The 12,233-nt window shown below is 37.8% G+C and overlaps 1 protein-coding gene across 1 annotated transcript in view; it reads left to right on the forward strand.

Annotated features, from left to right (window-relative positions):
• RELN (reelin) overlaps positions 1 to 12,233 on the forward strand; it is a 495,668-nt gene that overhangs the window by 266,103 nt on the left and 217,332 nt on the right. Inside the window, exons 9-10 of the mRNA XM_029918775.1 lie at positions 8,862 to 8,958; positions 11,924 to 12,164. Coding sequence (XP_029774635.1) covers positions 8,862 to 8,958; positions 11,924 to 12,164 — 338 coding nt within the window. The remainder of the gene's footprint in view (positions 1 to 8,861; positions 8,959 to 11,923; positions 12,165 to 12,233) is intronic.

A 12,233-nucleotide genomic window follows, 5' to 3' on the forward strand; every position in this document is an offset into this window, starting at 1 on the left:
CGGTCCTTCAGGCTTTCTTTCTGCACCAAAAACTGGCCATTATGGCCTCAAGTCATAAGCCTGAATAGAAGCAGCAGTACGGAAGTCTGTCCCAACCTGTTGTGACCAGTTTCCTCATTTGTAAAGTAGGCATGCACATAGTGGTACCTACCTGTTCATAGCAACCGTTACTATTCTATCGAGTGAGTTATTAGAATGTGTCTTCTTTATGAGTGCTACTAAAACGTTACCTGATCAGAGTTTCTGTTGTGTTTGGTTGCTAGAAACTGTAAAACCAAATTTTCAACTCCACTCCAGCAATTCTGTGGCCCTTCTGAAATGTATCTGCTTATACTGCTTTGTCTTACTATCCTTCTTCCAGAGAACCTTCATTTTCTTATCAGGTAGACTCTTCTCTTCCCCACTCATACATTTACCACTGATGCTAACAAACAACTAGTTTATTCATTTTTGTCTCAGTTTTTATTTCCATGTTGAATGTATAGCATTACCACTGAAGAGCCTGGAAATAGCACAAAATAAAAGAAGCCGTAAGAAAAATGCACCATAAGTTCTTTGATATGGAGTAATTCAATTTAATATTTACCCCATGAACAAATATGATCAGAAATGTGCTCCTTTTTCTAGGATAAATGAATTTGTGAAGTGAAACAAAAAAAATTGAATCATAACTGAAATCTACTAAACAGTGGGGGCCAAGAGCTGTTTTATAGGTACTGTTTATATATTAACTTCTTACTCTTCCCAACAGTGCTATGAAGAGATTGCTATTATTATTTACATTTTACAAATGTAGAAACTGGCCACAGAAAAGTTAAGTGACTTGCGTTAGGTCACACAGCTAAGAAGTGTCCAAGCTCAGATTACAACCCAGGTAGCTTGCCTCCCCCTCCTCTCCTACCCACTATGAATACTTTCCTCTCTGAAAAATAGTTTATATCAGAGGAGATTTCACTCTAAAATAATAAAATAAAAAAATTATATAGGACTGTCAATAATGCTAACATTGCATTTATTATCATGTAGACTTCCCTCATGTAAGACAAATTAAATAAGGTATGTTTAAACCTATATGACACATTAACCTGCACCTACCATCCAAGATTTTCTCAATCCATAACATTACAGTTAAAAGTAACATTTTTCAGGGTGCCTGGCTGGCTAAGTCAGAAGAACATGGGACCTTTTTTAATTTTTTTTTAAATGTTTATTTCTTTTTGAGACAGAGACAGAGAGAAGTGGGGGAGGGGCAGAGAGAGACAGTGGGGGAAGACTCAGAATCTGAAGCAGGATCCAGGCTCTGCGCTGTCAGCACAGAGCCTGATGCAGAGCTTGAACCCATGGACAGTGAGACCATGACCTGAGCTGAAGTCGGATGCTTAACTGACTGAGCCACCCAGGTGCCCCAAGAATATGTGACTCTTGGTCTCGGGGTCATCAGTTAAAGTTGTTTCAATAGAAACAAAACAAATCAACTTAAAGAGATAAGATAATGCCACAGTCAAGAAGATACTGCATTTGAGAAACTTTTTAATGCAATAGAAAATGATTCCTGATGGATTTGTCAGAACTCGTGCTTTGGGGGTGATATTCTGTGTGGCTTATGACTACCTTGTATGACTTTGCAAATTGCCTATTTTCAATTATGCTGGGCCATTATAATAAGACTTTACTAATAAGCAAAATAATTCATCTGGCTATCATTATTCTTCACATTACTTTATTTGGTTGATAAAAATGTGCCATAATTACTGGTGTAATTTGTCTCTGATACTTTTATTCTGAAAGCAGACTGGATTATGGAACCATTTAAGTCATCTTAGGGCATTTTCTAATTAATTTGGGGGAATTATTACCCTGTTGACTATACAACAGTACCAGTTTATCTGTGGTGAGGAAATATGCAGTGTAGATATTCTAAAGCATGGCTGTCAAATTTCTTTACACTTTGTTTTCACTCAGGCAAGTCAAAAGTCCTTAAGTCTTATCTATTGTTGTAGTACCCTTTTTCATTAGAAACTCCACTCAGTAAAAATGAGGAAATGGAGAATGTGAAGTAAACAAATTATAGCAAACTTCATTATCATCCAGTCAGAATTTATAGAGCTTCTACTGTGTAGCAAGGACTGTTGAGGGTACTAGGGACATATGTAATGGGCAAGACAGACACAGTTCCTCTTCTGATAGAACTTGCATCCTAACAGGATATGGACGATGAGCAAGTAAACAATTAAACACAATAAATTTAAATACTGGTAGTACTATGAGTAATACAAAACAGAGTGATAAGATGGAGGATGGTTGGCGATTGGGATAGACCTCTTTGGATTGAGTGCTCAGGGAAGGCTTATAGGGGATATTTGCACAGATAACTACGGGAGAGGAGGGAACCAGTGGGGGAAGATATGAATGGAATGAAGAGACATTAGGGTGTGAGGAAATTGACATAAGTGTAGCTTTAGGCAGAGAGAAGGAGCACAGAAGTCCTGACATGGAGAGTGTTCAGGGAAGAGAAAGAAAGTCCAGAGCACTGTATGGTTGAAACAGTAAATGAGAGGAAGCGTGATACAAGAGATGATCTAGGATGTACAACATAACAGATCATGAAGGATTTTTGTTTATCATGGTGAGGAGCTCATTTTTTTGTTCCTAGTGTGCTGAGAAGTCTTGAGAAGGTTTGATCAGGAAATAGAATGATTGTCAAAAATTTTTAAAAGACTACTCTGTTTTTGTTTTGTTTTGTTTTGTTGTGGGGGTAGAGATTGCCCCCATGAGTGGGGGAGGGGCATGGAGAGAAAATCCTAAGCAGGCTCCACACCCAGAGTGGAGCCAGACACGGGGCTTGACCTCATGACCATGAGATCATGACCTGAGCTGAAGTCAAGAGTTGGATGCAGGGTGCCTGGGTGTCTCAGTTGATTAAGTGTCAACTTTGGTTCAGGTCATGATCTCACAGTTAATAAGTTTGAGACCCAAGTCAATCTCTGTGCTGACAACTCAGGGCTGGAGCCTCCTTTGGATTCTTTGTCTCCCTCTCTCTACCTCTCCCCACTCATGCTCTCTCTCTCTTTCTCTCTCTCAAAAATAAGTAAACATTAAAAAAGTAAAAAAAAAAAAAAAAAAAAGTAGTTGGAACCTTAACTGACTCACCCACCCAGGTGCCCCAAAAGACTATTCCAAAGTAGTAGTATACCCCCCTAACTGCTATGTGGATGATGAATTACAGGAGGATAAAAAGGGGAGCAAGAAAACCACCAGGACATGTTCATTACTTGACATTACTGTAGCAGTAGGGAGGGACATAAGCTAAAGAGTATTTTAGAGGCAGAACTCCCAGCACAGTGGGTTGGCCTGAAGTGGGAAGTGAGGCAAAGGGAGGAATCAAAGATGACATCTAGGGTTTTTTGTTGTTGTTATTGTTTGTTTGTATGAGCATGTGGTGTGTATCATTTGAAATGAAAAGACTAGTGGCTCTTAGGGAGGTGGAAAGCCAAATACTTCCAGTTTTGACTTAATAAGTTTGAGGTGTTCATTAGGAACCATAAATAGCCAATTGGATCTGCAAGTGTGGGTTTCATGGGAGATACAATCCTGGGTGTTATCTGTTGTGGATGTTATTTAGAGCTTTGTAAGTGGGAAGATCATCAAAGGAGGTGGTGTAGGTAAGAGAAGAGAAAAGCACTAAAATAGTTTGAGGTCAAGAAGGAAATGGGAAATGAAGGAGACTGGAAGCAGTAGCCAGTGACCCAGAAGAAAAATTGAGAAGGTGGTAGAAGCCAAGGAAAGAAAGCATCCAAGAAAAAGAGAGAGATCGACTATGACAGATCCTTCTGAGAAGTAAAGTAACTTGAAATTGGGATCTGTTGATTTGGCAACATGGATCCCCCAGTGTCCTAACCAAGAGCAGTTTCAGTAGAAGCATGTGTGGTGGGGAGGGAAGTCGAAAGAATAGGATGTGAAGATGTATTGACCATCACTGGATAACCCCTTTGAGTTTTGCTGTGCAGGGGAACAAAAATAGAATGGGAAGAAGCAGGAGGCAGGGTGACATCAAGAAAGTGGTTTCTTAAAAAAATGTTTATTTATTTTTGAGGTGGGGGCAGAAAGAGAGGGAGACAGAGAATCCCAAGCAGGCTCCATGCTGTCAGGACAGAGCCCATTGTGGGGCTCAAACTCACGAAGCATGAGATCAAAACCTGAGCCCAGATCAAGAGTCAGGTATGGAACTGACTGACCCACCCAGGTGCCCGAAGAAAGCATTTTTTTTTAAGAGGGGAGATGCTTTGTATGTTTCTGTGGTATATATATGATGATAGGAATACTCCAGGAAACTCAGGGGGAGAGATGGATGATGCAGGAAAAGGAAAGGGGAAATTTTAAGGAGCAAGAGGAGATGGGATCTAGACCATATGTGGAAGTTCCCATTGATTAGAATAAAAACACTTCATCCACTACAACAGGAGGAAAGCAGAGAACACCAGTATGATGGATAGAGAATATGATATAGATTTGTGGGCAAAAAGTTGAGAGCATTACTGTCTGTGTTTCTGTTTTTCTTCACTACATGTATTACATTATTAACCTAATAAGAATGAGCTCAGACTTGTGATTTTGTTAAAATTCTGAAAACTTTAAAAAATAACCCAGTATTTTTATATTACCTTGATAATACAATGCAATTTATTAAGATAGCACAAAGGCATGGGCACGAATTCAATAGCACAAATCCAGGACATCGTTAGTGAAGTGCTGTTTTATTGCAAGGCAGTTGGAGGGCAAGGTGGTTGCTTTAGCAGAGGAGTGACGATGGCTTCTGTTTATATTTCACTGCATATATTTCTTAAGCCATAGGATAAAATATTAGACAAGAATAGGCTAGAAAGTATTTTTTGGTGGAAAATATCCCATCACTGTATGCTGTGGGTTTGACTAATGTAAATGACAGTTACTGTAAATAACTGTAGGTTTGTACTTATCCTTTATCAGTTTATATTTCAATTTAAAATCGAGACTTGACAACCAAGACGAATTGGAAACAACATTGATGGAATTTCCTTTAACACAAAATATCCTGTCCTCCCCAAACTGTGGGTATTTCAGTAATCTTTGTATGTGTAGCTCTACATGAGAGCCAGACATCTTAGACTGTTGGATTGGGATCCTCAATAATTCCTAAAGTTTCACCAATTTTATTTATGAACATAAAACTTCAGGAACACTTAATTATTTTGTAGGTTACTTGTACCTTTGCTGTGGACAGAAATGAAAATAATGTACTGTCCTTGTTTGCCTATAAAGAACCAAATAAAGTGTTTGGATTTGTTTGGGTTTTTTTAAGAGATTGAAAGAGAGAGAGAGAAAGAGAGAGATTGAGAGAGCACATGCATGCACATAAACTGGGTGGGGAGGGGCAGAGAGGCAGAGAGAGAAAAATCCCAAACAGGCTCCATGCTGTCAGCACAGAGCCCAATGCAGTCTCTATCTCATCATGAGATCATTTTTTTTCTTTACATTTTTTACTGTTTATTTATTTTTGAGAGACAGAGAGACAGAGCATGAGCAGGAGAGGGGCAGAGGGAGAGGGAGACACAGAATCTGAAGTAGACTCCAGGCTCTGAGTTGTCAGCACAGACTGGATGCAGGGCTTGAACCCACGAACCATGATCGTGACCTGAGCTGAAGTCAGATGCTTAACTGACTGAGCTACCTCGGCGTCCTTCATCATGGGATCTTGACATGAGCTGATATCAAGAATTGGATGCTCAACCAACTAAGCCACTCAGGCACCCCGAAAATGTTTGGATTTTTAGACCAGCTAAAGTCCATAAGTGGCTCCCAGACCATACTTGTATAACCATGGTGCTGAATTATCTTCCCTCCTTCTGCTGTCCTTTAAATCCTTGTAGATTTGCTATGTAAGAGTGAAGGATTACATTGGAAGGGACCTGAAGGGGAGAAAATAGATTTGTAAGAAGAGGGTATTTTGCATTTGACATTTGGGTTTTTCTTTCCTTTCCGATTTTAAATTTCAGTGTTGGTAATTAAAAATGGTTGATATAAGGGGAAAGAAAGCGGTACCTGCTGCAGGTGGTACTTGGTTATTACTGTCTCTTCACTATGTAAAAGGTGGCAGCTCAGCACCACAGCAGATGGGAGCAGGGGACTGGGGATGGTATTACCCACCTGTGCACGTGGATATTGATGAACTGTTTTTTCCCCTCATCCCAGACAGAGTCAAGTAACCATTGTCAGTCTGGACAATGAAAATCTTATTCTGCTGGCTGAAGGCTATGTGACAGTGGGATTGCAATTCAGAAGGGTTTCTGTGAAGAAAAATTGTACCTAATTTTTATGTATATGGGGAACAAGTATGCTCAGAGTGGGGATTGGAAATCATTTATTCATTGGAGTGGCACCATTTTCTAAAATTTTTTAGTGTTTATTTATTTTTGAGAGAAAGAGAGAGAGACAGAGCACAAGCAGGGCAGGAGCAGAGAGGGAGGGAGACATAGAATCCAAAGCAGGCGCAGGCTCTGAGTGGCCAGCACAACAGGGCTCGAACTCACCAACTGTGAGATCATGACCTGAGCTGAAGTTGGAAACTTAACTGACTGAGTCACCCAGGTGCCCCTAGACTGGCACCATTTGGAATGGGATTTTGGTGGGGGTGGCCTCAGAGTGAGGCAGATATCCAGTGCTTACTGGTTCTCTTGGGGATACTTCATCCAGCTCAGGCTCTCCCTCTTTAGATCCCTGGTCCGAGGCAGCGCCTCTCCCTGGCCACTCGTACCCCATTCTCCAGTCCCAATTTCCAGTTGTTCATCCCTGTGTTGGAGTCCTTTCTGTGTTTGACCATCTTTTCACACGGGAACCCTTTACAGGGACCCAGGGCTAGTTCTGTTCTCCAAGGGACATGTTTGGTCTCTAGGAACTGTGCATCTTTCTCCCACTGGGAGTGGAAGTGCAGCCTCATCCTGAATGTCTTGAGGAACTGCTGAAGGATTATAAGTGGAGAGGTAACTGGATTCAATTTACTTGTAGGAAGAGCACTGGCATCAGTGTGGCTCCGCAAGGACATGTGAGGCTGGAGGCAGGGAGGCTAACTAATCCCTACTGCAGAGTCCTGGCAAGAGCTAATGAGGGTCTGTTGACAACAGCAAGGAGAAGATGGATTCATTAAAGTATTAATATTTTAGATATGCAAGAATTTAATGACTAAGTGGTGAGGAAAAGAGATTGACCTGCCAGGTGCCTTTGTGTTTTATGGGTACATAATAAACTAGTTTGCAACACTGAGATGGTGATGTAAGGAGATGGGAGAGAAGACATAGTTGGCACATTTTTATTCTGATGTTTGCCAGCTTTCCTTTTCCCTTCATTTATAAACAATTGGCGAGGAATTGCATCCTGCGTAAGGCACATTTTTGGTTATCATTTGTTCTACCCATTCCTGTTTCAGGGATTCACCTGACACGTTTGCTCTTAAGAACTCATGGTGTGTACAACATGAAAGAGGCACATAAATACCATTTAAATTCTCTAGGCTGCTTTGCACTTTGTTTTGAAATAAACAGATTGTCTGCCAGTCCCTATTCTTGTTTGTATGGAAGTTTGTCCCACATGATCCTGGCTGCTTCCAATTCCAGCCTCACAGCTTGATATTTATTTCAAGCAGCTGCTTATGAAAGGTAAGAGTTAGGAGTGATAAGATGGCATAAGGTGGGTTTCTGTTTGTGCTTAGGATTGTGGGCAGCTGTCCTTTGAATACCCTTTAATACCCTTTCTTTCATACTTCTGCACCCCCATTTTGGCCATGAGAACAAATCTGGGAAAACTGCTGTTCGGCCTTTTAACACATTGCCAGCTTTGGTGATTGCAGACTAACTGGTGTTGTACTAAACACCACCAAAATAAAATAAATGAGTCTATAAAGCTTGGAACTCCTGAGAACTGCAAATGTAAAAACCGTCCACAGATGCCATTTGCTGAAACCGAGGTTCCTCTAGCAGATGGGTAAAAGCGAAACATAAATTGCACTATTTCTTTTTCTGTTGCTTCATTTGTTTTTAATATGGTATGAAAAAAAATCCTGCTATTCAGTTACAAGAAACTTCTGGCATATGTTTTTATGTCTGTTTGGGATATTCTTAGAGGATCTTTGAAATTCTAACTTATGGCTGTGTGTTATTATATGAATTCATTGAATGTGGAGAAACAAATCCTTCACAGGCTTTTAAAACTTTCTTTGGTCACATTTCCAATATGGAAAATCGTAGTGAGAAATAATCAGCAAATGTTCACAATGGGACATAACATCTCTCATTAAGTCTTTAATGTTGGGGTATTGTAGAATAGCATTAGTCATATCTAATAGCTTCCATTCATTTAGTACTTGAATTTTTATAGGATTTTAGTTTCTTGTATGCTGTCTAATCATTTAAATAAGACCCACACAGAAAAAGAATGGTTTTTAGTCCTCATGCACCATAATTACTTATACACCATTTAATGCAATCACTATTAATTGATACAAACTTGTAAGAACCATGATGGCATTATTAATTGTTCTATAATATTTAGATGTTTTACGCATAGAGCTAAGTATTTATTTTGTAATGTAATTTGGAAGTGTGTGTATCTTAAATATGAAATTTTGTTTGCCTTTTTCCTGGTTCCTAAAATTATTTATCAGATAGTATTTATCAAAACTGATTATAAGAAATTTCAGCATAGTTGGAAGAGTGGGGAAGCAATTAAATAAACATTTAAATGGTTACAAAATTATCTCATGTTTATCGAGAAGATGATATGCAATTACACTGTTTTTTAACTTTGAAACTTACTGTTATTGCTATTTACAGGTTCGGGTTCATGTCGCTTTAGTTACTCAGACCCCAGCATCATCGTGTCATATGCTAAGAATAATACTGCAGACTGGATTCAGCTTGAGAAAATTAGGTTTGTTATCATTTAAAGTAGTTTCATAAACTGATATAGGTGGATTTCTACTTTCCTATTTGCCTTCATTCTACCACTGAATTTATGCTTCGTAGTTAAAAGTACTCTGGTTGTTAATTATGCTGAATTTCATGCCTGCACATATTAATATCTGCCCTATTTGAAGAAGTATTGGTAAAAGTGTCATATTCCATTCAGAATCTCCCATGGTTAGTAGTAGCTATAACAAACTATTTTTGATAAAAGCACATTTGGGAGAATAATGTTTATATTGCAATCCTCCACAAAATAACACTACCCAGCACTCTACATGGCCTGGCTAGTGGCTGACTTGGAGGCCTAGGACCATATGAGATTACTACCTAATTCCTTCCAGTCTATGGATGGTAATGAGTTAATAGCCACTGGGACTTTTCCATCGAATGTTTAGTTCTGTCATTTCCCTTCCAACTTCCCAAAGGTCAGTTCTAAAATTCTGTTATCATCATTGTGATGTAGCTGATAGTCATTTTATTACATTTTCTTCATTTAAAAAAAAAATCCCTCAATAAGAAAATAAGGTAGGATGCTTTAAGAAGCAGCTCACTCAAGTTAAAAAATGTGGTTAAGTTAGCAAAACTCAAATGATATTTACAACTTCTGTAGAGCTTGAATCATAAAACAGTGTTCAGAATGGATGCTTAATTTCAGGTCTAGTAAGAAACTAAGAGGAAAAAACTACCTTGAACTTTAATAAAATAGTTAACCTGATTGATTTCATTCTTAAATTAGTATAACTGAAGTAGAACATTTTCCATCAGTCTTTGTACAGTTTTTTTTTACATGCTAGTTTCCTTACCATATTTCTATATTGGAAGAATTCTGATTTATTAGAGACAAAGTATAAGTATTAGAATCTTAGTCCTTAAAACTAAACCCATCTCCCCAAAGTTTCCAATAGTATTTCAAATTTAAAAGTTGTCACATGCCCAAGGTCTACTTCAACCAGAAACTGAGAAAAGTGATTCTAACTTATGGATTTTAAGAGACATGACTCTCTCTGTGGCAGGATAATGTATAATCTCTAAGTCCCTACATAAGCCAAGCTCTGACATGCTGCACCAATATTATAACAGCATTTTGCTATTCTTTCTAATTTCTAGTAGTTGTTAGGAAAATGCATTTATATTAAACACTTATTTATAAAAAAGAAATTAAAAAAATAAACATTTATATAAATGGCTTTAAACGAGGAAGCATAAGTATTGAAAATTGTATCCATATCTCCATTTTTTCTCTACCCAATAGTTATATATCATAGTTTAGATAAATTGTTGGAGAAATTTCTTGCTGGAAAAAGGCTACATGTTTTCAACATGACAAATCATGAATGTATACATTTAATTACAACATATGAAAAAATTCTGCTGTTTTTCACTAAACAAGACTTCTCCATTTTAGACCATGCTCCAGACTGTCATGATTATTAATGTAGATTTTCCGTACCATTAGTGATCAGAGTAAACATGTTTTCAATCACTTCCTATAACTAAAATATACTACTTTCATTGGTTTAAGTTCTTTTTGAGACAAAAAACATGGTCATTATGAAATATTTTAAAAGAAAAGACAATTGATTACTTCCAAAGGTAAGGTACACCATCTATAACCTACACTGACAATTTTTTGGAATATATATGTGCTTCAATGGTAAGTGAAAAATACATCTTTTCTATAGCCCTTTCAAAACTAATTTATAATAAGCCCAAGGTACCACTAGTTTGCGTTTTAGTACCACTTTTAATCTTGGCTAAAAGCAATCATTTTTGCTATAGCAGCCTTCTACTTTGGTAGAATAAAATGTTAATAAAAGTACTTTTATCATAGAGCAGAAGGGCATGGATTCTAACAGATACACTGTAAAATCATGTTAAATTATATCAAACTTTTAAAGACTGATCTGCATGAAGTTGTAAAGAATTATAGGGCATTTCGTTTTCATGGCAAATCTCACATTCATTTAGACCCAACAAATAAAAATGTATGTGGTTACTAGAAATAAAATAATATCAGGCAAAGACTGATTATAAAAACAACATACGGTGGTCTCCATGGATATAAAATTTCAAGGTAAGAATCAAAATTAAGAAAATACATTTATATTTTTTCTCATTTCTTTTAGTCTCAAATAAAATAAACTGTGAGAATATTTGAGTTATTGGAGATTGACTTAGTGTCTACCACATGCAAAACCCTGTGCTGAAGACACTCCTTTGGAAGGAGCCATAGAAGTGTGTGCCATTTTCTCTTCCATTATTCCTTTACTGGCTGACCTGAATATACTCAGTGTCTGTCTTGCGTTACAAGTAAAGCTCTCCATAGTTTGGCTATGCTAGAATGTATTATACTAAGCAAAATAAGTCAATCAGAGAAAGACAAATACCGTATGATTTCACTCATGTGTGGAATTTATGAAACCAAACAGATGAACATATGGGAGGGAGGAGAAAAGAAAGGAGGGGGGAAACAAAGACACTCTTCATAATAGAGAACAAAGTGAGGGTTGATGAAGGAAAGGAGATGGGGGATGGGTGTTAGGAGGGCACTTGTGAAGAGCGCTGGGTGCTGTATGTGAGTGATGAATCACTAAATGCTCCTGAAACCAACATTGTACTATATGTAAACTAACTCAAAATAAAATTTTAAAAAAGTAATGCTCTTAAAGACATTTAATGTTAAAACTGTCATCATTTAATATGGATGTCATAATCATCAGCATATCCCAAAAGATTTATGGGCTTTGGGAATTATGAGTATTTAATCTGCAATGCATATAATATTAAGATAATGAAACTACAGTTTTAATTAAAAAAAAACAAACTTGATCTATAAGAAAGAAAAGATGGATACTGTTGAACTTGATGGCTCATTTATTATATGGCACTTTATTTTATGGCACCATTTCCCATCTCACCATCTGTTTCAGAGCCCCTTCCAATGTCAGCACTATCATCCATATCCTCTACCTTCCTGAAGACGCCAAAGGGGAGAACGTCCAGTTTCAGTGGAAGCAGGAAAGTCTCCATGTAGGTGAGGTATATGAAGCCTGCTGGGCCTTAGATAACATCCTGATCATCAACTCAGCTCACAGACAAGTCATTTTAGAAGACAGTCTGGATCCAGTAGACACCGGCAACTGGCTTTTTTTCCCAGGAGCTACAGTTAAGGTTTGAGCTCTTTTTTGTTTCTTCTCCTCCCCTCTAAGACCTAAATCTTATTAATAAATCAAATCAAAG

The sequence above is a fragment of the Suricata suricatta genome, chromosome 2 (assembly GCF_006229205.1).
Source record: "Suricata suricatta isolate VVHF042 chromosome 2, meerkat_22Aug2017_6uvM2_HiC, whole genome shotgun sequence".
Classification (NCBI taxonomy): Eukaryota; Metazoa; Chordata; class Mammalia; order Carnivora; family Herpestidae; genus Suricata; species Suricata suricatta.